Below are 25,624 nucleotides of genomic sequence, written 5' to 3'. Positions count from 1 at the left end.
CTTTAGGGGAGGAGGAGTATGTTAAATACTGTATTCTGTATGTTATAAAGTTATGTCACCATTTACAAAAAATTAATGGTTTTAGGCCCTGAACTCTTGTGGGTACGGAAGCACCTAGTCAGACTGCAGGACTGGGGCCTTAGTTACCGGTTGGTAACTCCTCTCTGAATACATGTAAACTTTCACCTGTACAGGAAAAGCAGTTTCAGCCATACAAGCGTGGTGCTCCTTTTGTACCACAATCAGAATGCATACCCCATGTCCCGTTTCTAGAGGAGCTTTAATTCCCAGCACAGTAGATGATCATTTATCTGCATCACTCATAGTTTTGAAAGAGCTGCAGTACATGTGCTACTGCAGTTGTTTGCTTATGTTTAGTAAGTTTCTACCAGCCACGCTACTTAAACATTTCACCTTCATAATGCATGATAGGAATATTGAAAATACTCAACAGAAGATATTTTCTACAGGGATCTTATCATTGATGTCAACTGAAAGACTCCCACTGACTTCAGTGGGCATTGGATCAGGCTTTATATGAATAAATATCATCTTTATGGATTAAAATTTGGAGCATCGTTGAAAATGAGGTATGAACAAGAAGTAACCAGGAAATATTGGAAACTAATATCACATCTCTCCTGGGGCCTTCTGCTGGAAGGTGCCAAGTGCTCTCAACTCACATTGACTTCAAGGGTAACATTTCTTGTCTAAAGGAACTTTGGAAGGTGTTTTACTAGGGACAGGTCAGTTGGTCTGATAGAATGAAGCTATCTGAGCTTTTCCCATCAGTATTTTGTTTGGTGAGGAGTAGCAGGCATTATTGTAGTGTCCAGTCTTACGTCAAGATTTTCAGAAGTGGCCAGAGATTTTGGGTGCCTCAGAATTTAGGTGTCTAGCTTGAAATACTTTTAAAAAGGCCTGATTTTCAGAAAGTTCTGAGCTTTTTCAAAAAAAGGGGCAAAAATAACAATGAGATTTACCTTGGAAAAAGGCAAGCTAATAATAATAATAAAATTAACAATGCATTCAGTAACAGAGAAATAAGGGAAGTAATGATTAGAGCTGGGTGAAATTTTTCAGACAAAATTTTTTTTGAAGATTCAGGTTGACTGAAACATTTAGTGAATTTTTGCTGAATTTGCCAAATTGTTTTGGTCGAAAAAACAAAAAACCCTTTTTTTAAAAAAAATTGACACAATTCGTTTCAGTGTTTTTGAAATGAAGCATTTCTATTCGGAATAACTTTTTGTTTTAGAATGGTGGTTCAATTTTATTTTAAAAAATAAACCCTCAAAAATAAACCTGCATTTTGGGCTCAATAAAATGTTTTTTGTTTGACACAAAGCAATTTTTTAAAAAACTTTTTTGGCTGGTCAAAACATTTGAAAAAAATTCACTTCATGTTGCCCTGAAATGAGTTTTTAAAAATTTTCAGTTCAGCCAGTGATCCAAAAAATTGATTACTTGCATAGCTCTAGTAGAGATGCATCGACATTGGATGTTTGATTCAGAATACCTGGAAGGGCTGTGTATCTGAATCCCCAGATACTAACTTGCCGTTACAGTTTATATTCCTGATCCATCCCCAAATTGGAAATAGCCTGTTTGCCAGTTCTGGCCCAGACATAGCCATGCTCTTGAGATTTGGGTCCAAGATTGAAAAAGTCTAATGAGTACAGGTTTCAGAGTGGCAGCCGTGTTAGTCTGTATCCGCAAAAAGAACAGGAGTACTTGTGGCACCTTAGAGACTAACAAATTTATTTCAGCATGAGCTTTCATGAGCTACAGCTCACTTCTTCGGATGCATAGAATGGAACATTCCGTTCTATGCATCCGAAGAAGTGAGCTGTAGCTCACGAAAGCTCATGCTGAAATAAATTTGTTAGTCTCTAAGGTGCCACAAGTACTCTTGTTCTTTCTAATGAGTACAGTTTCTCTCTGTGAGATTTCTGCCGTTTTCAGTTGATAGCCCTTAAAAGCAGCTTGAGAGATTTTGCACCATTGATACTTAGTCCAAAACCTGGTTCAGTTTCATATCCAAACCAAAGCTTAAATTCACTCTGCTTTCAGATTCAAGGACCACCTCCTTGGCCCTATTCCACTGGAAAAAGTCCAAGGATCTATAATCTTTGTATCATACTTACATGGCTCCTGTTGTTATAGTATATCAGAACCTCCTGATCTTTAATATATTTATCCTCACAACACTCCTGTGAGGCAGGGCAGTGCTATTATATCCCAGTTTTACAGATGGGGGCCTGAGGCACACAGAGACTTAGTGACTTGCCTACGGCCACACGAATAGTCTATGGCAGAGCAATATAATATATGCATGTAGTATAAATGCATTAAACCTGGCTCCATCCTTCCTTCTGGGAACAATGGACAGGTCATATACATGTCTGAATTATTATTATAGCAAAATCAGGATTCCTATAAGTGTGCTAGGTGCTTTACTGAGTGAATGAAAAAGATATAAGTTCCGTCGGGCAAGAATCACCAGGGTGTTGCTCATGTCTCTTAGATTGGCCACAAGTACTTTATTGCTGTGGGTGCTGTAGTAGATGCAGTCCAGATGTAAAGTTAGCAGAACTATCAAGCTTATCACAGCTCACTGTGTTTTTGCATATATTTGGATTAGCCTTGGACATATGGTGTATCTGTCAAGAGAAACTGGTCAAGGTCCACATGTCAAAGGAAGGTTAAGAAGCTGACTCTTGGGGTCTTTTTACCAATGCCCAGCAGACATATTAGCTTTGATCTTCCACTGCATCTGAGCTCATGTGTAGAGGAGGTGAAAATTAGGAGCTCATTATGGTTCCCTGATTCTGGGTTGGCAGACTCCAGCATGAGTTACAGAATCTAAGGCTGTCGTGACTTATACCAATAAGGTTTCCAATGGAGCTGGAGAGGATCAGCAAATTGCCTGTTTCTTTCCCCTAACCAAATGGCTGCCTCTGCTTTGCCAATGTCTTCTCCCCCCAATGCTGAGAGGAGGGCAACTTGCACAGCTTTATGCCAGAGGGGAGTCTCCCGTCCACTGGAGATTTCTCTGCAGGTCTGGCACACAGTAACCCAAGTAGAACTGAGAATCTGGCCCACAGTCTTTTACAGAAGGACAAGCAGCACGCTTGTTTATTTTGCTTAATTAATGCATTAGAATTGATTTTGACACCTGCTCCTTAGATTCCACCAGCCTAAGACTCAAGAGGTCTGTGTTACAACCTCAGATTGACATGCCAGTTTCTGTTGCTACTTCATAGTAGTGCAATTTCTTTTTTCATTTCTTGCTCTCCTTAGGCCTTTAACAGTACAATTTTAGCATAAGAGGTCACCCCTGGGATTTTCTTCGTCCTTCAAATGAATTTTACGTTTTTGTTTGTTGATAAAATTGTGGTGGTGACTAGATATAATGGGCTGAATTAATGTCCAGTGGAACTCCACAGGAGCCAAACTTCAGGGAGGTCGCATTTGTAAGTAAATGAAGGCAGATTGACTCACAGCCTTCACACACACATTGCTTCTCTGCATCCCTGCCAAGCATGCTAATGCTTCACCTTCTCTGTGCAGAGCATTTCTCAGGATTCTCAATAAACTGGAATATTTGTGTGTAAGGGCATTCAGCATTGCCAGCATCATGATGACATGATTCATCGTTTTCACCAATTCTCAAGGCATCCTCTGCATAAAGAGGTCTTTGAGTACAGAGCAGCACCTCATTCTTCTATTTAGAGCTGCCTGTCAGAGCACTGCAGACAGCCTTTGTGTTCACTAAGCTGATTTCTTTCACAGGGAAAAGTTCTCATTAGTTGTTGCTGGGATACATAAAGCAGCTCCAGCAGGATGTCAGCTGCACTTCCCCTTGGCACAAATAGTTCAGGTGTAGAATATGTATGTTGTACCTGGTGGGCAGTTTTAACGTCAGTTTCTCCTGGAGTTTAAGAAATAACCTTTTTACTTCTTAAACTTTTGCACAGAGAGGAGCAACCATATTTAGTAGTAGGCTATCGTTTATTGGTACTGCAATACTGCTGAGAATATACACGGAGAACCAATACATTCAGTAGTCCCCCTGTGTAATACTGGCACCTCATCTTTGCCATTGCAATAAACGTTCTCTGATAGCAGAATTGGGTTATTAATATGCCTCTGATTTATATTCAACAATTATTCTTTAACTATAGCATGCTTTCAGTTAAGGTGCTTGTTGACTCATCAAGGTGCGTGTGTGTGTGATTTTCTTTTTCATATGAACGTTGGTGATGATGAAAGGTGCCAGACTGACAGCTGTAAATTCTGAAATTCCCTTTCTGTCCACAAAACATATACAACAGAGGGAAGTATAAGTTCCCTCACCCTGACCAGCCAGTATGCCCTTACCTGGAGGAACTATTTCTTAGATTCATCGAGTTTAAGGCCAGGAGGTACCAGTAGATCATCTAGTCTGGCCTCCTGTATAACAGGCCATTACATTCCACCCAGTTACCCCTGTTTTGAGCCTAACAACTTGTGTTTGGCTACAGTACATCTTCCAGAAAGGCATTCAATCTGGATATGAAGGCATCAGCAGATGAAGAATCCACCACTTCCCATGATAGTTTTTTCCAGTGGCTAATCACGCTCTCTGTTAAAAAATTATGCCTAACTTCTAATTTTAGTTTGTCTGGTTTCACCTTCCAGCCGTTGGTTCTTATTATCCTTTCTTTGATAGAGCTAAATGGTGCTGTAGCCCATTAGCAGTCCCTCAAATGATCCAGTCCCTGCAGATGAGAGTTGCAAGTCACTCTCTTTAATATTAATGAGAATGACACTCACACTCCCCACCCCTCTCTAGTGCTCCTGTGAGAGAATACATCACCAAAAGTCGATAAGAACAAGAGGATAAGTTCCATTTATAATGCTGGGATGAGTCAATTACATTGTATATATGTCAGCTGGTCATGTCTGACAGAAACACTGGTTTCTGGGAGGGGACATTAGTTACCAATTTTTTTGATTGTTGTCTTACCTGTTGCTCACAGGTGCTTTTCACTGGTACTTAATTTACTATGTCTGGTATATGATGTAATTTGACTCTTGACTCTCTAGACTGAAAGTGTCCAGTTAAGTGGTTACTCTGATAAGACAAATTACTGCATGATTCAGAGGGTTTTGGAATAGATATTTGATTACTCACCAAGAATTTAAAATCAGCTTTTTGCTGTGTATTCTCAGACTCATTCAAAGCTTGTTTTTACATTGTGGTAGTGTGACATTTTATTTAATGTCAAACAACATTATGTTTAATGACTAGAGGCTTGTCTTTGCTCTGTATATTTGATGAAAAATATTAAAATTCACTGTAGTTTAGCTTGTAAATATTCCTCTTTGAAACGCTTTCTCTACTTTTATTCTCTCTGAATCAACTCCTTAGCCAATCTCAGGGCTGCAGGCAATGTGAAATTGCAGGGTGAGCCCCCCCAACCCTCATTCTCCTGTGGTATACATGGATTAGTCTCTCTTTGCCAACAAACAGGCAAACATTTTTCATGGCAATTGGTGGCACAGCCTCAGAAAAGCTATGACTGGCTACTGGCTACTTGTAGGGTGATTTACTTCACTGGGGAAAGGAAAGGTTGCAGCAGGACAAATAGGAGCTGCTGCTTGGATCATCAACCTTGGACAATTGAAAATGCATTGCATGCAGCCTTTATCCACCCCTGTTGCTGCTCTGTGGGGCCCAGCTGGGTAGAGCTTGGTAATGCAGGACAGTTGCCATATTTTTGATCCCTGTGTGGCACAGAATGGCACAATAAACCCATCCGAGCTAATGTATCCCTCGTTGCTTCTGTTTTAAATAGAGACGGGTAATTAAATCACAACAAATGAAAAGTACTTCACTTAGGAAGGAAAAATCAAATGCACAACTACAAGACTGGGAATAACTGGCTCTGTGGCAGCACTGCTGAAAGGGATCTGGTGATTATGGTGGAGCTCAAATTGAATATGATGCAACGTGATGCAGTTGTGAAAAAAGAAAATATCATTCCGGGATGTGTTATATGTAAGACAAGGGATGTAATCGTCCCACTTTTCTCAGTATTGATGAGGCTTCAGCTGGAATACTGTGTCTGATTTGGGGTGCACACTTTAGGAAAGATGTGGATAAATTGAAAAGAGTCCAGAGGAGCGCAACAGAAAACACCATCCTGGCCACTATGGATGTAGAAGCCCTCTACACCAACATTCCACACAAAGATGGACTACAAGCCATCAGGAGCAGTATCCCCGATACTGTCATGGCAAACCTGGTGGCTGAATTTTGTGACTTTGTCCACACCTACAACTATTTCACATTTGGGGACAATGTATACCTCCAAGTCAGCGGCACTGCTATGGGAACTCGCATGGCCCCACAGTATGCCAACATTTTTATGGCTGACTTAGAACAACACTTGCTCAGCTCTCGTCCCCTAATGCCCCTACTCTATTTGTGGTACACTGATAACATCTTCGTCATCTGGACCCACCATGGAAAAGAAGCCCTTGAGGAATTCCACCATGATTTCAACAATTTCCATCCCACTCTGTAAAGTAACTAAGGTTTTTAAATGTTTAAGAAGCTTCATTTAAAATTAAATTAAAATGCAGAGCCCCCCGGACTGGTGGCCATGACCCGGGCAGTGTGAGTGCCACTAAAAATCAGCTTGTGTGTCACCTTTGGCACGCGTGCCATAGGTTGCCTACCCCTGGTCTACAGCCAAGCTCTAAGATACAACTGCATTTGCTCCAATCCCTCAGACAGAGACAAACACCTACAAGATCTCTATCAAGCATTCTTACAACTACAGTACTCACCTGCTGAATTGAAGAAACAGATTGACAGAGCCAGAAGAGTACCCAGAAATCACCTACTACAAGACAGACCCAACAAAGAAAATAACAGAACGCCACTAGCCATCATCTTCAGCCCCCAACTAAAACCTCTCCAGTACATCATCAAGGATCTACAACCTATCCTGAAGGAACAATCCCTCACTCTCATAGACCTTGGGAGACAGGCAAGTCCTCGCTTACAGACAGCCCCTAACCTGAAGCAAATACTCACCAGCAGCCACACACCACAGAACAAAAACACTAACCCAGGAACCTATCTTTGCAACAAAGCCCATTGCAAACTCTGTCCACTTATATATTCAAGGGACACCATCATAGGACCTAATCACATCAGCCACACCATCAGAGGCTCATTCACTTGCACGTCTACCAATGTGATACATGCCATCATGTGCCAGCAGTGCCACTCTGCCATGTACATTGGCCAGACCAGACAGTCTCTATTCCAAAGAATAAATGGACACAAATCAGACATCAAGAATTGTAACATTCAAAAAATAAAGTTGGAGAACACTTCAGCCTCCGTGGTTACTCATTTACAGACCTTAAAGTCGCAATACTCCTCCAACAAAAAATCTTCAAAAACAGAGTCCAATGAGAAACTGCAGAATTGGAGTTAATTTGCAAACTGGACTTCATTAAATTAGGCTTGAATAAAGACTGGAAGTGGATGGGTCATTACACAAAGTAAAACCTATTTCCCCATGTTAATTCCCCGCCCCCCCCTGGCTGTTACTCACACCTTCTTGTCAACTGTTGGAAATGGGCCATCCTGATTATCACTACAAAAGTTTTTTTTCTCCTGCTGATAATAACCCGCCTTAATTGATTACTCTCGTTATAGTTAGTATGGCAACACCCATTTTTTCATGTCCTCTCTGTATATATATCTTCCTACTGTATTTTCCACTGCATGCATCTGATGAAGTGGGTTTTAGCTCATGAAAGCTTATGCTCAGATAAATTTGTTAGTCTCTAAGGTGCCACAAGTACTTCTTGTTCTTTTTGCTGATACAAACTAACACGGCTACCACTCTGAGAAATGATAATAGATTTAGGAAATCTGGTCTATGAAGAAAGGTTAAAAAGGCCTGTTTAGTCCTGAGAATAGACTGAGGTAGACCTGTTAACAGTCTTCAAATATGTAAAAAGGAAGTAATTGTTCCCTATGTCCACTGAAGGTAGGACAAGTAGTAAGGGACTTAATCTGCAGCAAGGGAAGTTTAAGTCAGATATTAGGAAAAACTTTAACCACAAGGGTAGTTAAGCTCTGGAATAGGTTTCTAAGGGAGGTTATGGAATCCCCATCTCTGGAGGTTTTTAAGAACAGGACAAACACTGTCAAGGATGGTCTATTTGGTCCTGGCTCAGCACAGCGGGGCTGGACTTGATGACCTCTCGAGATCCCTTCCAGCCCTACCTTTCTATGATTCTATAATTTGATCCTCCCAAATGGCAATACTGCTGACACTCAAATTAAAGGCCCAAATCCTGCAGTCTTTATACATTTGAAACTCTCACTGACAGTGATGAGTGTTTTGACTGACAAAGGGCTGCAGGGTTTAGTCCCAAGCATCCTAGATGCAGCTTCCTAATAGCTATAACTATCCTAAGAATCTGCTTAGCAACATGTTGGAAGGAAACTTTTATTGAGGTTGCTCTTTTGTCTAACTTATTTCAATGTATGTACGCAATGAAGGGACAATGAATCTGCTTGACCTGGCCTAAGACTGTGAAGTTTAGGGGATGTTCAATGTAGCATTTTGCAGAGTTCAATGTGGTAGGCTAATAACCTTCATGTAGAAGTTTAGGAAGAAGGAAAGGAAGGCTTTCTTTGCAAAGGATGCATATTGAAATAAACGATATACAAAAGGACAGCATGGTAGGAATCTGTCTCAAAAGACTACTATCAAAATCAATCATACAACTGGATGTTTCAAAGAAAACTTTTAGAAAAAATTGAGGAGAGGGGCTTGATATATAATAATTATTACTAAGCTTTCTGAGGAAATAGCTGTCTAGCTAGAGACTGATGAAGTCCCCACTACTGTAGTGTACGAGCACCTTGCAAACAGTAATGAACTTATCTTCACAACAAACCCAGGGTCTAGGAAAGTTATTATTTCCATTTTGCAGTTGGGAACTTAAGGAACAAAACAACAGTACTTCCATTGTATAAAGATGGCATGGAGCCAAAGTAGCAGTTCTGTGCCCCTTCCACTCAGTCCCTAGTGGAGGGGTCTTGTCTGAGGGAAGAGTGGCATGACCAGGGTGAATCTTTGCTCCAACTATCTCCAGTTGCCAGAACAGCATATTTGGGCATCTGGGAGTAAATTAGAGCAGTCTTTAAGCTACCGTAACTACGCTAGGGAGTTAACAGGCCTCAGAATCCAGGGGGATCATAAAAGTGGTGTAAAAAACCACCAGTGCCCCATGCCTCCTAGAGCTGTGCTAAGCACATTTCAAACACTGCTCAGAAGCTGGATCAAAATTTGCTGTTTGTTTTCCTTCTGTGTGCAACATATTGAGAATGAAATAAAATGGGGCACTTTGTCTCATAGTTCCTAGATTTGAATGCCAGTGTCTCTGGCTCTGGAATTCAGTTCTCCCATTGGTCTGACAAAGTGAGAGTCCATTCACTTATAGGGCAGAGTATGTTGCTCATTTGTTTTTCAGACTTATGCCTCAGTGCTTATGGTAATGGCTGGATTATCTTTAGGGCTAATGTCATCCAGCATAATATTATGCATAAAATATATGTAAATTTGTCCAGTGACTGATGGGCAGATTTAATGAATTCAAAATAAAAAAAATGATGCCACTGATTCTGTCACTAGACTTGTATTGGTAGAGAGCAGCAAGAAGTACAATTTTATGGTTCTCTTTTGTTTTATGTTACAGAGTTCCTGTGTGTAGCCAGCTAAGTATGTTGGCAATCCGCATGTCAGCTCTGAACAATCTGTACATGACAACACACTGGTGTGTGATTCGCTGTATATTTGAGTAAAAGGCTTATACATGGGTAGTAGGTATTTCTTGTTTTTCTCTATACTGGGCAACTACAGAACTTTTGGGGTTGGCTTTGTGTTCAGTATTATTATTTGTCATGTACATACTGCTGTAAGGCTCATGCTGTCTAACTCAGGGAAATATAATACACCGAACAACAGTTTAATAAACAATAGGTGCAGATATTGGAGCAGATTCTCCTGCTTTATGCTAGGAATTTGTTTTAAGGAGAAAGGGAAGTTGCTTGTCACAAGAGAAGTGGGATGTAGTTCAAAGCATGGGGGCAGGATGGCATGATAGAAGGTGTGAAGCAGAGATCGAGGGAAGAGAGTTTGAAAGGAGCAAGGGGAAATGAGTTTAGATCTGGGCTATGTTTTCAAAAGTCTCAATTCAGCCTTCACTTCTGCACACAATCACTTGTAATCACCCTTTTTGGTGTTTTATCTCTTATTCGCCTAAGTTCTAGAACTTACAAATGCAAAATCCAGTTTCATGAAGTCAGTGATTAGTTTGCACACACAGAGAGGATTTGTATTTGTAAAGTCTGTTGTTTTTGCACACAAGTGATAGTGTGAGAAACCTATGCACAAAAATGATTTGTGCACACACAGTAGTGCATGTCCTAAGGGAGGCCACATTTCAAAATGTAAACCTGATTTATTTTACCCACTGAGGAGCAGCTTTTCCTTCACAGCCCAGTCGATAAGAAAAGGATTGCAGCACTTCCTAATATAGTTACCTTATGCTGACGGTTCTGATTCATACATGTCAGAAGCACTGAAAGTTGCTGCCTCTATGGCATCTGCTGTTGATGCCTTTGTGCTTGAAGACATTGGGGCAGAGGTTACACTCTCTAGTGGCTGACGAGGAATGTAGAAGCCAATAAAAGTGGAAATGAGATCGCCTGTATTGGTTCACTTCCATGTAAGCAAGGTAGTTTATTTGCAATTAAAAAAAAGATAGAAAAAGGAAATGTAACACCTAATATTGATCATTTAATGCTGGGTTTGCTCCACCTGATTAATTGGAGAAATAGTTCAAGAACAGCTAAGTTTTGTGAAAAACTTGAACCTTTGTTATGATGCAAGGATCAAGGTCAGTTTCTTGAGTTATCTAGAGAGGAAGTGCAATAGCTGTGTCCCTGATTATCGAAAGCATTTTCAATCAAGTCTCTCTACAGGTATACTGAGATGCATGACTAGGAGTTTTCTTGATCATATTTGAACTAGAGGAGTAGTCACACAGCCTTCAGTGAATTCCCAAAGCCCTCTTTCAAATTGCTCTGGGCTAAAATTAAAATTTGGGATGGGTTCTCCAGGTTTTCTCTTGTTTAGTTTTTGCAAAGTCTAGGCAAGGATATAGAAGGAAAATCCTCAGCAACCTATGCAGTGACTATAATTCTCTGAACTGTATTCCTGACTCTTTAGGAAAAGATGTGTTCAGGAGTCAATGTCCTTTTTGTACTTGCAATCAATCGCAACTCTTTTTCAAATGCTCTCTTGCTGCATTTTCTGTTTGTTTGTGTACTTTCATGTATTTACCGTGTTGATAAATCCGCAGAAAGAAGCCTTTTGTATACTTTTTTCTCCCTTCATAATGTACAGAAAAATGGATTTTATGCAGGGTAAAAGTCATTAATTAAGAGCACCTTAAGTCTGTACAGTTAGCTTCCTCTGATGTACGCTAACAAATACATAAGACCCTGATGGTACTAAGCGCTGAACACCTACTGAGTGTTGCCATCAGCTGCATTTGATTTCAGTTGGAACTGAGGGCTCTCTGTATTTCTGTGGATGTACTCCTCACAGGAGTGGTCCCTAAGTGTTAGTTCCTTTCACCATATATACCCCCAAATAAAACTTGTTCTTCAGGAATGACCTTATTTTCCAAAAGTCCTTCACTCTTGTAGCTGTTGCCTCAAGCCCCGATAATACAGCATAAATACATCAAGCATTTTGTTGATTCCTGAAGGCTCTAGACCAGTGGTTCCCAAACTGGGGTTCATGAAATGTTACAGGGGGTTCTTGGGGAAAAAAATCCCTAAAGGTGGACAGAGCTGTCCCTAGGGATCCTAGACAGCACAGGGCCAGCAGCCTGGAGCTCCTGGACTTCCAAGAGCTACGCAGATCAACGCAAGCATATCTATCAACTGAGGAGATTTAAACTTCAAGACTCCTTAAAAGAAATGGAAAGGGAGGTGGATTTTTTTTGCTGTTTTTAAAATTAAATAGGCAGCTAGTATTGTTTTTAAAATTATTATGAAGAACAAGTTTAAGCTTTGTTGTAACGTGCGTTGTTTGCCTGGACAACTCAAGACCTGAATGCTTGTGCAGGAGGAACTCTTTGAGGCAGCTTCTTAAATACCTTCATGCTGTTTCACATCTGATACTCCTTGATGAAACATAGGAGCCTTGTCTTATAACAGGTTTATTTAAAGTGATACAAGCTATGAAGGTGAGATCTTGGAAGAGTGTTGTCATTTTCATAATGTAATAAAAGACTGTAATAATAATAATTAATAATAAATAGTGTGTAATGAGCTTGTCAGAAAAGCAAATTTTATATTCCCAAGATCACTGCTTTTATAATTTATACTCTGGTAAAGGAGAAAATTCCTGGAAATATTCATTTTTAGGAGGGGTTTGCGAGACTTGACATTTTACTGAAAGGGATTCACAGGTTGTTAAAGTCTGGGACTGGACTAGAGTAATCTAGACTGCTCCAGACTAATCTGTCAGTTAGAAGTCAGCGTTTCTAACTGATTCACTAGCTGCACTGGACTGGTGTTTGGTTTGGGCTTGTTGGTCTCAGAACAAAAAGGGTCTGATTTTCTATGCAAGACTTAGCTGAATCCCAAATGTACTAGATCCAGTTTGAAATGGGAGATTAAAAATCTGTAGTTAACATGTTATAGTATTGACTAGCTGAGTCATATACATGCTTTCTTAAGGTATTTTGTTCTGTTTTGCTTGCTGAATTCTCCTGTATGTACTTGTATTTCAGATATTGATGAATGCCTTGAAGGTGATCTAGGTACCTGTGGCCAAACTTGCGTCAATGTTCCAGGGTCCTATCTGTGCTCCTGTTTGCCTGGCTACACTCTGGATAATGACAAGTGGTCCTGTTATGCTGATGGTAAGATAACATTTTTAAATGGCTGAAAGGAGCTTTATAATTTTATCTATCTGTTCAGCATCGGTTCACAATGCGAAAACATTCCAGGCTAGTCTGCTCCCAGCACTGACTTGACATAACTCTGCTACAGGACAACGCGTGGGAAAAAGTCATGTGCTGATTAAATAACTGCCACAGCTAACAAAAAATTAAAGCAGAAAGGGAGCTTACTGGAATGGGCCCGTGCTCTGGTGTTTGCGTGACAGTTCACACGCAAAACATAAAATGTGGTTGTGGTAAGAAAAATGATCATGTAAAAATAAGTTCTTCTTGCTTAACAGACCTGCTCCCTATCTCTGTGCAGAGTCATAGCATCCATCCATTCACCCATCCCTCTCTGAACTAACTCTTCTAATATTATCCCTCCCGCCCCAAAATCATGGCACTAACATGACATTTGCTGCCATCACATTGTTCACTCTGTCTGTATGTTCTATCCCTTTCCCTTATACTCTGTCTGTCTTGTCTATTTAGAACGTAAGCTCTTTGGGGCAGGAACTGTCTGCTCCTTTGTTTGTACAGTCCTAGTTCAATGGGGTCCCAGCCTTGGTTGAGCCTTAGGCACTGACATAGTAAACATGATTAAAAATAACTTCTCTCATGTCCAATACTGTAGTATCTGAGCACTTATGACCAAATCAAGTTTGAATACATTTTACTCCTGGTAACTTCCCAGTGCCAGTATAGCTAAGAACGACTGAACTGGATTGGGTCTAGCTCACAAATCAACAACAGAATTGTTAGCTCTTTTCTAGCTTTAGCATCTTCCTCACACTGCTGATGAAGTGTGAGCCAGAAAGAAACAAGCTTGACTTTTGGGTCCCTGGCTGAGGTCACAAGGCTACAGGCAGTACAGACAGTTTAAAAGAAGCATTTTTATCTTATATTTACTTGTCCAGATCAAATGTACATAGTTTACACCAAGGAGAGGAAAATAATGTAGCCTCACAATGCCATTTGTGCACAGATGCTTTTCGGAGAACAGTCCTACATTAAATTGAAAACGATACCAGAGAACATCATTATTTTTCTAAGGGAGAGTTTCAATGTTTAAAATACTATTCCAAGAGGGCTTCTGGGGCTGTTGTTTGGGTAATTTCCTGCACTGCTTTCTAAGAATAATACGAGTATCAAGCCCTAGTCCTGTATATTTTATATCTGTATCAGATATGATGTGTGGACAAGGAGAGGTGGCTTTTCACTTCAGCAGTTGTCAACATGGGACAGCTCATATCTCCATCTCTGGATATAAATTATTCAGTAGGAAACTCATCAAACAAAATTCCTTCGTGTTTTGTAGACTGTAAACACTTTGGGGCACAGACTGTCTCTATCTGTCGGTCTGTACAGCAGACAGACAGACAGGGTCTGATACAATGACGCTCCAAACTTGATTGGTGTCTCTGGATGATAGCGCAGAGTAAATATTAAATAATAACAACAACAAGGGACCCAAACAAAACAAAATTCCTCAATGTGTTCAAGTCCCCTTCAGTTAAAGCCCCCAATTAAACTACTGTTGTGAGAAATTCACTGACTGGAGAGGCCAAAAACAAAATATATGTAAGCTCTTGGTCAGTGTAGCAATTGGCAAAAATGCAAGCAGTACAGCTGTCAGGTTCCTGAGACAAATCAACCTTCCTGCAGTTCAACATTCATTTACCATTTATGTAAACCAAGTCTACATAGTTGAAATAGTCTCACATGGATTTAGTCAGTGCAAACAGCAGAAAAAGAGAGTCACTAACATCCTAGATGCAGCTGTTATAATTGGGTAATACCTTGAAAACTCCAAGTACAAAAGAGCCTATGATACAAATCAATGTGCTGGTCAACTTCCTCATGTACAACAATAAACCAAATCTTGGGTTCCGGTCAAAAACTGCTGCCTAACCTGCTATTTAAAAGCAGACTCAAACTCAGAATCTTGAGGGGTAAGGAGTCCCATGATCTTGATCAGAGGTGGATCAGGCACAGAGTTTTATTTGTCTACCTTCACCTTGCAAGCGTTATGCATCTTGAGGACATCCAGTTCAAGTTTACAGGAATGAAGAAAACTGAGTTTAGAATCAAAGCTGATGCCTAGTATTAATAAGAATTTTTTAAAAAGTTTGTGAAACTTATTATTGAAACTGATGTACTTATTCATCCTTGTGAATGTTAAAAGTATGGCAGTGAAAACTGGTGGCAGGGCGTGGTTTGAGGGATTTAAAATTTCCCCTGCAGTATTGGAAACTAAACTCAAGAGGTGAATGGATGGCTTTTATAGCTGTAATATATATGGGGGTGATACCCATGGTACACATTTCAGGATAACTTTTTAAATAGATTTCGCATGCATCTTTCTCCTCTTCATGTGCTCTGACCAGTTTCGGACACCTTTTAGACATACACACAAACTACCTTTAAAATGTTTAGTGCTTTCCCCTCCAAATGTGGTTTTGGTGGCAAACTAATTATTAGGCAGCAGCCTGATATGCAAGACATTTAAAAAAAATGAAAGACTGAATTATGACTGGCATAGTGAAGCCCCTTCTCTCACCAGCATACCAGTCAATAAGCAGTTTCTTGTACTGCCTGAGTGAAAAGAAATGTGTACTGCTTGCAATGCTGCACATGCCGAACTGGCCCTGTCTGGGCACAGTCAGGAAGTTGTCATACCTCTCTCGTCCCTTCTGACTCTGGGTAGTGCCTCTAGGGCTGTGCTGTTGGGAATGCATGATGATACTTTTCTATCAGAGTAGACAACCTGTCTGCTAAAAGCCCTCATTTCTGAAAAAGAAATGCACAAATATGTTGAGGTATGGAAATGCACAGTTAGGGCACCCAAACAACCTTAACTCTGCCCTGTAGGGGGAAATCATGTTAGTAAAATAAACTAACAAGACCCATACATTGGATTAATGTAATCTGGGGCCACAGACACACTAATGTACAAATCAAAGTCATATGGCTATTGCATGATGTCACTACAGGGCAGAGTTAAGGTTGTTTGGGTGCCCTAACTGTGCATTTCCATTCCTTACCTTTAACCTTAGTTCTTAATTCCCTGAGTGTAGTATACTTGCAGCAATAAGTTAGTGATATGCTCTCAACCCTAACTCCATCCTAGTGTGGATTGTGTCTGGGAATTAATAATAATAACTAGTGACTGCATGAGTCTCTATGTGCAGCTTTTTCCTGGTGCCCATGAGCTACCTATGCTCAGACCTGGCCAGTCTCTGCTACTCTGCACCAGGACCTTCATCCCCCAGTGTGGAGATCTGAAAAGACTCTCTGGTTGTCTCTGTGTGGTTAGGGCTGGGACTGCTCCAACCAAAGAGAGAGAGAAATCTGGGAGGATACTAACCATACAGATGCAGCCACTCAGGGCTAGTCAGTGTAGTAGTCATCTCTCTCTAGGCTCAGGAGATGGGAAGCCCCCATCACCAGCATACCAATGGGCCAGGAACCCAGCTAGAGCATCCCCCAGTTGCTGGTAGGAGGCAGCCAGATCCCACTCCCAGTCCAAGGCAACTGGTGGCAGAGTCTCAAGGGGAAACTAGAAATCTCTGAACAACAGCTCGGGGAGAGCCCACAGCCAGCAGGAACATAGGAATTCCTGTGTTCCTAAAGCTTGTTCTATGCTGCCCTGTCAAGTTTATCAAGAGAATTGCTGTTGTCTGTGTTATTAAAGAGCTCCATATTTATCAAATATCCAGATTAGAGCATTGAAGCATTTGTATGAAGTCTTCAGATTTCTGGTCCCTGAGAGGTATGCTATAGTAGACATGTAGGCATTTCAATTGTTGAAAATCTTGGCTTTACTCAGTAATTGCTTTATTTTGATTTTCCATTTAGTAACATCATACCTCTCACCTGCTAAAGCTCAAAGATGGCCCCACACAGTTTCACTGAGACCCAAAATGAGGGTCACCAAAAATAGTATTCATCCAGGAAACTTAAAATGCTGTGGGATTCTGTCTTTCAGTGTAAATAACTCTTTCTGTGTTCTCTGTTTCATGAGTCTGTAATTTTTGATTCAGTTGATTTTCAACAATAAAAAGCGAGAGGGCATCAAATTAACGTGAAACATAGATAACCTTGGGACTAAAATGGGTGATGACCCTTAGAATGCAGAACATTGTGAGGTATGAGTATTATAAGTTTTCCCCAGCCCTGTGACTGGAAAAGTGCTGAAAAGAATTTAATGTCATCAAAGAAAAATACCTATGTATGAGCACATTTCTTTCCCCTCCCCCAGATCCTGCACCATTCCTAATTTTTAGCCATGGAAATGCCATCTTCAGAATTGACAGAGAGGGGATCAATCACGAACGGCTAGTTGCCAATGCTGGCGTACCAGTGCTCATAGATTTTCATTACAAAGAGGAGAAAATGTATTGGGTGGACTCTGAAAAAGGGCTTCTGCAACGAGTGTACCTGAATGGCACAAAACAAGAGGTAAGGTGGTAATTGCCATGGGATTCTCCAAGAAACCATGTATAATGGCAAATCTGATGTGAGGGGCTACTCTTCAGATATAGTGATGCAGTTGTAGCATTGAAGTGTGCGTCCCTGGCACACTAGCCTTGGCAGCAACAGAGAGGTCTGTGTTCAGTGGGCTACCCCACTGGCATTCACAATACACATGATCTCTTTAATAAGGTGAGGGGATGGTGATAGAATAAAGGCTGAGGGGAGGAAATTCAGACAGATCTAGGTTTGTTTTTCTCACAGACAGCACTAATTTCTACCAGCTTTACATATACCATTGGAAACCCAAGCTGGCACAGCTAGTATGAAGAAAATGTACGCAACTCCCCTGACATTTTTCTTGAAACTACTAATTGAGTCCTAATTTTACATGAACACTCCTTTCAGCATTACCTCTCTTGCTCAGAAACAGCTGTGCTCTATATCTGACTAAGGTTGTGTGGCAAAGACAAAGGAACTTCAGCACTTCCAGAACCCAAAACGCTGCCAGGTCTGCAGTGGACTGCAATGAATACCTCACAGGTGAACTCCTGTGTCTACATGCATCCTCATTGACTTATCCTGCATTTATGAACTTGAAGCATTAGGGCTTTTTCCAGTGTGCGAATGGATATTTTATAGCTTAGGAAATACAAAATAAATTTAGGTAAATGGAAAATCTGGGCAACTTTGGGATACCCCTGCCTGATTTTCATTTGAGAACTTAGCTTAGCATGACTTAACTCAATGGTTTATGCTTCAAGATGTAGGTGACAGTTGGGGAGAAGTGCAGCACAAATCAAGGTGATTAAAGAGCAAGCAAGGAAATCTAGTCTCTGTGGTGCCATTAAAAAGAGACCAGCCAGTGGATTTAAATGGAAGCCTCAATGTGTTTGCAGGTCACTATTTGGTTTGGTGATAACTTCCGGATGGTAATTAGGGTTGGTTTTTTTAATGTTTTTAATTTCTATTTACAGAGACTACGCTATGTTGAAAAAGGTGTTGCAGGGTTTGCCATCAACTGGATAAATCAAGATATTCTTTGGGCCAACCACCAGAAAGCAACTATTGAAGCAACTGACTTGAATGGAAACAATTCCCGAGTCCTTTTAAAGGATGTAGGTCATCCCACAAGTATTGCTGTTGACCCTGGGAAAAGGTAACTCTGCCTGAGTTTATAAGTTCTTTGAATCAGTCTCAAAATAAACCAAATGCTCTGATGGCTTCTTGTAGGCTAACGGAATAGCTTGCGTACAGTATGTTGATCAAATGTCAAGTGGTTGTTACAACTTCCCCAAGAACACAATAAAGATAAATAGAGTGGAAGGTGGCTGCAGCATACTGTAATCCAACACAGAGCCTGACTCCCCTCCCCCCGCCCAGTTCATCATTAAAGTGAGGAGGGAGATCTCTGTTTGCAAGGGAGGAGATGGGCTTAGGTCGGGGGAAGAGTAATGAGGAGGTTATTGATTGTCAGGGAAGGAGCCATTGAGGCCTCAGTTGATGGAGGTGGAGGACTTAAGGGGAATGAGTTTGATCTTCATTTGGTAAAGCAGGAATGATGCCTGAAAATGCTGAGAAGTCCGAATCTATAACACAATTCGTATTAAGCATATAGTACTTATTGTATATGCTTGTTCATTAGCTCATTCATTTATAAGCCAAGCCCCCAAGATGGATAGGTAAAAATAGCAAAAACTGTATGACCCTTTCATAAGCTGACCCTATATTTCAGGGGCTGGCAAATTTTGGCTCCTGGCCTATTAGGGTAAGCTGCTAGTGGGCCTGGACATTTTGTTTACCTGGAGCATTCACAGGCATGGAGCCCCTCAGCTAATGCCATAGTGGTTTTCTTTGTTCCCCTCTTTCTATTATTTTTGCCTCCAATTTTGGTCAGCTTGAATACCGATTGTAAAGCTACTGACTGCTGTTACTGCTCTATAAATGTTAGTGTTTTAGACTTGATAAGGGAGCTTCTCTAGGCTCAAAACAATTTACATAGAGAGCCATTCATAGATGCATCCATGCAGGGAGATTTGGCTGGTCTGAAGAGATATTTGTATGATCACCCTGAATACTCTGTGTTGACTTCTCTTGACTGTGTAAAGCTCTTTCATTGGTAATTTTTAAAATAACAGCGGAGGAGACATTGAGGTACTTCATATTGATATGGCAATAAAATATTTTTGTTGGCACTTTTTATTTACAATGAAGCCGCTCATCACCGCTGTCGAGACATTTTAATGTTAAGGCTCACGTGTCCGCCTCTTTTGCACTTACAGACTAACCTTCTTTTCATGCTAGCCAACAATATTTATATTCCTCACTGGGTTACCATTTGAGCATGATTTAAAAGGCTGAATGCCAGAGTACTTGTTTTCTGTACTGACTTCACATTTACTGATTTGGAAGTTCTCACAAGTTCTTGTACCTTTTCAGCCGAGAGCCACATAGAAACATTTTATGAATGGAATAATGAAAATATATTTGCTAAACTATTATGAACTCTGTGGACAGACTAAGGTGTATATATAAACCTATGTGTGATCAGCTAGGGGTTTATTTTAAAGCATTACTCACATGCTGCCCTGTCAGGCTAGTTAGCTATTAAAAAACTGTTTAGGTCCTCTTAGAAGTCTGCTTTCTTATGTATCATTTTTATATTTTAGGACAGTCTGTTTGTCTGAAAGTCCTGATGGTGCTATTTTAATATTAATATAGTGAAGTCAAGCAGTCAGTGAATTAATTTCCACAGGGACAAACATATGCAATGTCAGAAACTAAGAAGAAATATATCTTCCTGGAAATGTGTACAACTCTCAAGTAATGAAGATCAGCATGATAGCTAAATTAATAATCACATTTTTCTCAAAATATGCTTGGCTGGTTTTGCTACAGAATAATAAAGTAAACTTTTTCTGTATTCCTCTATTTCCTGTGTAGAATTTACACATGATCAAGAATCTGTAGAGGAGGCGCAGTTGTCTAGGGGTACTGCAAGGGATTGTGAGTCAGGCAATCTGGTTTCAATTCCTCCCACTAATTTGCTGTGTGACCTTGTGCACATCACTTGGGCCTGATCCAACTTATGCTGAAGTTAATGGAAGTTCATGTGATTTGGAATGGGCCTTTAATGGCTCTGTTTCTCCATTTCTCCACCTGTAAAATGGAGATTATAGAATTTAACCAACCTTTTAAAACATGTTGGTATCCTGAGATAACAAGCACTATAAAAGAGCGAACAATTATTATTGCCGTGTTTGAAAATTGCTATAGTAGCCACCTCATATTGTCCTTACTAAAACATTTTTCATCTGTATCAGACTGACATAGCACATACCACAACAATTAGATTGTAGACTTCCAGGCGCAAGTACTGAGTCTTCCTCCTGCATTTGTATAGCACCTACCCAGTTAGGCCCTTTCATGACTATGGGTTCCGGGTACTCCCGTGACATAAATAAGAATAATGATAATACACAGGATTTGTGGTAAATTATTTTGTACATTTAAGAAGCATTGTAGTTCTTTCAAATTCAGTACGATCTTACACTTTTGGTCTGAATGGGATGTTTATGTCTAACAATTTTAGTGCTATGAAACCAATGGAATGTGATAATACTTTTTGAAATTTCTGTGTGCAATCGTAAAACAAAGAGAGAAGAAAAAACCCTAATCCTATAAAATAAAACAACTATCCATATATTGTTGGAGGAACTGTGGCCAAGCCAGGTCATGTGCAAATATAGGCCCTGATCCTCCAAACCTCAAGGAGAACAAGTAATTTTGTATAAGTGAATAGTCTAGTCTCATTGGGCATGCCCAAGTGTTTGCAGGACATTGTGGCTGTGCCCTAATATTTAGATTAAATGAAATCAATAAAATATTAGAACGGGTATTTTTCACTTAAGTTCCGGTAAAACAGATTCTGGATTAAAATTGCTTGGGACAGAAGAGCTGTATTTATCCACAGAAGAGATACAGCATAGCCAGAAGCAGTGCAGGCTTTCCCTAGTCATGTGCCTTTTCCCTGACTTGCAGGCATCTCTGTAGGGGTGAGTGGTTCTTGGTGACAATATTGTCTCTGTTGGGGAGAGTCAACAAGGGTGTTGCTAGATCATGACTGCACTTTTGGAAACAATGTTTGGTTACCACTAAAGTGGATTTTCCTTGGGGAGTTTCTAGTGTCTTGTTACCTAATTCTCTCAACCATTCAGTCCCCTTGAAAACATTTTTAGATGTGAAAAAAAAATTATAAAATGAATCTTAGCACTACATTGGTTGCCATTGGACAGTCGTCAGTTGTTAAAAGATACAATTCAGTAACCAAAATTATTTTCTATCTTAAAGGTGTCCTGAAAAGGGGGAAAATAAGGTGTTTGCCCTATTTACTATATATATATATATATAAAGATAAAGCCAAATATTTTCCCCCTTTGTTGTTTAAGGTTTTATTTTCCTGCTAATCTTTTACATTAGACACTCAGATCTTGTCTGTTCTAGAAGTTTCTGTAGTGACTGAAGAACTTTGACATTATCATATAATGGGAGAAAGAGGCAGGAAGCTAAGAACTGAGTGCCGAGGACATTTTTAGTCAGACTGTATAAAACTTTTTTTCTTTTGTAATCGTTAACATCTATTTAACTCCAATAGCTAATGAACATTTTGGAGAAATGATGATCACCCATTTAATTAAAGTGAGAGCTCACAACGTGTAAACGCTCAGACCCACAACTGCTCCTCCAGCAAAACCAGGGGAGACTAGAATTGGCACTTCTGATACATCTGCAGTTAAAAAAGTAGGAAAAGTATTTTTAAAAATGTTTCTGATGAGTAACAAATGCATCAAAATTATTTGCCTAAATGACAGAGAGCCTTTAAGATTGCAAGCCTCGGAAGTCTTTAAGAGATGTAAACCATAATGTCAATAGTATGTCAAGAGCAAGACTCAAATCCACTTAGATATGTATATTTTATGGACTTTTAAATGATACTGCACAAGTGTTGAAAAAGGGTATTTTGTAAACATTCTGTTTCTGGTGGACAGTTTCTGCATATCTGATTTTCCTTCATGCAACAGATATCTTGGTATTACTCAGCTTCTGAATTAGATGTTTCTGTTCTGGGAGTACGTGATTAAAAATGAAGAATACTGAAAAAAGGGAGAGCTAAACAGATAATTTTCAACAGCTGCTGCACTATCTTGCAAATAGTTTTCAAAATATGACTCTTTTTTGTCTTTAGGTTTATATTTTGGTCTTCAGATGGTGCTCTTTCCAGCGTTCACAGAGCAGTCCTTGATGGAACTGACATGAGAATTGTTTTGAGGACCACAGAAAAAATAAAGACCATCTCACTGGATTTTATTGACACAAGACTCTTTTGGATCCAGTATGACAGTAAAGAAGATGTTTCACGCATTGGATCATGTGACTATAACGGTGGCTCTATTCATTTGCCCAAACATTCTGCCCGGTAAGTTTTTCTGTGTTGGATAGAGGGAAACTAAATATTTTTAGGGCTATGTCTGATAAAGACATCCTCTTCCCTTTCTTCTTTGAGTCTGGAAATAATAAAGATTGTAAAGTACAGATAAAATGGCACAACATTTTCAGAATAGCCAATATATAACCAGAAGAGGATAGCTTTGGAAAGGGCAGAGTCTCCTCCCTCATCCTCCCATGTGTATGTTCTGGGAAATGGATGCCAGCATACTACTCTTACGAGCCATCCATGCAGAATTTCCAGCCTCTCTTTTGCTCCTGAGAGGCTCAGGAACCCAGCCGAGGGTGGTAAAAATCAGTAGTCTCTCAAAGAAATGGGGATGCTTAACAGGCATTGTTCCTTCCACAAAGGCACATGGCATAGTGGCACATGGTTCAATAGAGTTAGCCGGAATACCAGGACTTTCTCTGTGAACTAGTCCTGGTCAACTAGTCACTCAAGCTGCAGGAGTTGTTAGTAATTGTTTGGATGGCCCCACTGTATGTGCAGTATGTTGTGTGCTATGTTGTGAGCCACAGTATATTGTGTCCACAGTGACATTTCAGCTGTCATACCATACCTCACAAACCAATCACATGTTCACAGGTTTTAATTTCTGATAAAAAGTATATCAGAGTATCTGAAGCAAATGTGGTTGTGTCATAAGTAGATAGGTAAGGTAAGGGTTAATTTTCTTTTACTGTAAAGGGTTTACAAAGGGAACCAAACACCTGACCAGAGGACCAATCAGGAAACCGGTTTTTTCAAAAGTAAGGGGGGGAACCTCTGGAGGTTTTTTGTTCTGTGTCTTTTTGTTTTCCTCGGCTGTGAGTAAACAAGCTTTTCTTCTAACTCCATCTTCTTTTAAATATTCTACTCAAGTGTGAGTACAAAGGAAACAAAGTAATCGGCTGTGATGTGCTTTGATTTGTATTTACATGGGTGTTGATTGCTGGACTGGTTTAAGTGGGCTATCTTTTAAATCAGACTGTTTATTCATATTTTCTTATAAGCAAGAGCCTGTATTGATCTTTAATGCAGTATATTTGTTTGTATTTTCTTTCTTTTTATATAAAGTTTCTCTTTTAAAACTCGTGGAAGTCTTTTCCTAGTGAGGCAACGGGAGAGGAATTTCTGTGCCCAGAGCTCTGTTATCTCTGTGACAGCTAGGCAGAGGGGAGGGAAAGCCCAAGCTCTGTGTCTTACTTTCCTATTGTCCCAGGGCGGGAAAAGGCTACGGGACAAAAGGGAGGGTGAATTTCTTGTGTGAGCTGACTAGGTTTGAATGTAAGCCTCGGCGAAGCTAGATTGCCTCTCTGGTTGTATCAAGGAGTTAAGTATAGCATCGCCCAGGCTCACCCAGGGAAAAGCGGGGGGAGCTGGGGAGAGCTAGGGAGACCAGGGGTCTGGGTCTTGGAGGGTCCCCCAAGGAAGGGTTTGGGTGCACTCGGGGTGACCAGGGACCCTAAAAATCCTGGTTGGTGGCAGCGAGATAAGATCCAAGCTGGGTATAAGCTTGGGGGAGGTTTACAGCAAACACTCAGATTTTGAACGCTAAGTCCAGATTTGAGACAGACGTTTACCACAGGTTGATATAGATTTTCCATGTTTTCAGGAGACCTTAAGCAAATGATCAAATAGGAATGAAATCAAATGTTACTTATTTGTTATTTCCTCTCCACTCCAGACACCATTTATTGGGCATATCTCTGTTTGCTGAGCACTTCTACTATCCAGACCCAAAAACTGACAGGATCCAGAGAGCCAATAAATTTACAGGAAAGGTTATAGTCACAATCAGCCTGAAACCATCATTTTTACCACCTGCTGAAATAAAAGTGGTGCATCCATTTAAACAGCCTGGTGCAAGAACAGATGCTCGAGATGTTGGTAAGTCACCATATAATGACACACTTATGTGTATAAGAATATTGTCACACCATTTAATTTTTCAGGATAGAATTTTTTTCAACAAGAGTTCTGTTGAAGTTGATGACAAAATTCCCATGGACTGCATGGGGGCCAGGGTTTCACTCAATATGCATGACTTTAACAGGACCTTCAGTTAGGAAGTACACAGAGAACAATCTAATTCTATTAATTTACTAATGAGGAACATCCACATGAATTAATTTATTTGTGTGTGTGTGCGTGCGCGTGCGCACTCGCATATCCCTAAGTATATCAAACATATACCTTGGCAACTCGCATTCTAGGCTAATTTCCTCAATACCTGTCCCCTTATGGACCTTTCATTCTAAGGCATAATTGAAAATCTTGCTATCAGTCCCAAGTTGTTGTGAGAAATGTATGAAATGTCCAACCAACAGTATATATGTATGTCTCAGTCTCACAGTGGAGTAACTGGATTAAGGATCGCACTGCTTACCCTAGGACTGATATGGAATTTCAATAGAAATTTTTAAATAAGAAGTGTGAGTCTGTGTGATTTACAGTAGGGCACCTCAAAGTATGATCACACCATGGGTATTTTACTGTGGGATCACAAAATGAATATAAGTGGAAGGGATCCCCACCATTACAACATGGCACCTAAATACCACAGTGATGGATGCATTATAAATACCCAGAGAGGAGGAAAAAAATTGGGATCTGACTCTC

General features: G+C 40.2%; 1 protein-coding gene across 1 annotated transcript in view; it reads left to right on the top strand.

The window, feature by feature from the left end:
- The window catches only part of EGF (epidermal growth factor), a 96,662-nt gene that overhangs the window by 2,988 nt on the left and 68,050 nt on the right, over nt 1-25,624 (top strand). The window contains exons 2-6 of the mRNA XM_032784614.2: nt 12,892-13,023; nt 17,306-17,505; nt 18,495-18,676; nt 22,763-22,993; nt 24,690-24,892. Coding sequence (XP_032640505.1) covers nt 12,892-13,023; nt 17,306-17,505; nt 18,495-18,676; nt 22,763-22,993; nt 24,690-24,892 — 948 coding nt within the window. The remainder of the gene's footprint in view (nt 1-12,891; nt 13,024-17,305; nt 17,506-18,494; nt 18,677-22,762; nt 22,994-24,689; nt 24,893-25,624) is intronic.

This window comes from Chelonoidis abingdonii, chromosome 5 (genome assembly GCF_003597395.2).
Source record: "Chelonoidis abingdonii isolate Lonesome George chromosome 5, CheloAbing_2.0, whole genome shotgun sequence".
NCBI lineage: Eukaryota > Metazoa > Chordata > Testudines > Testudinidae > Chelonoidis > Chelonoidis abingdonii.
The sequence above is the reverse complement of the archived record's forward strand: the minus strand, read 5'-3'. Positions and strand labels throughout refer to the sequence as shown.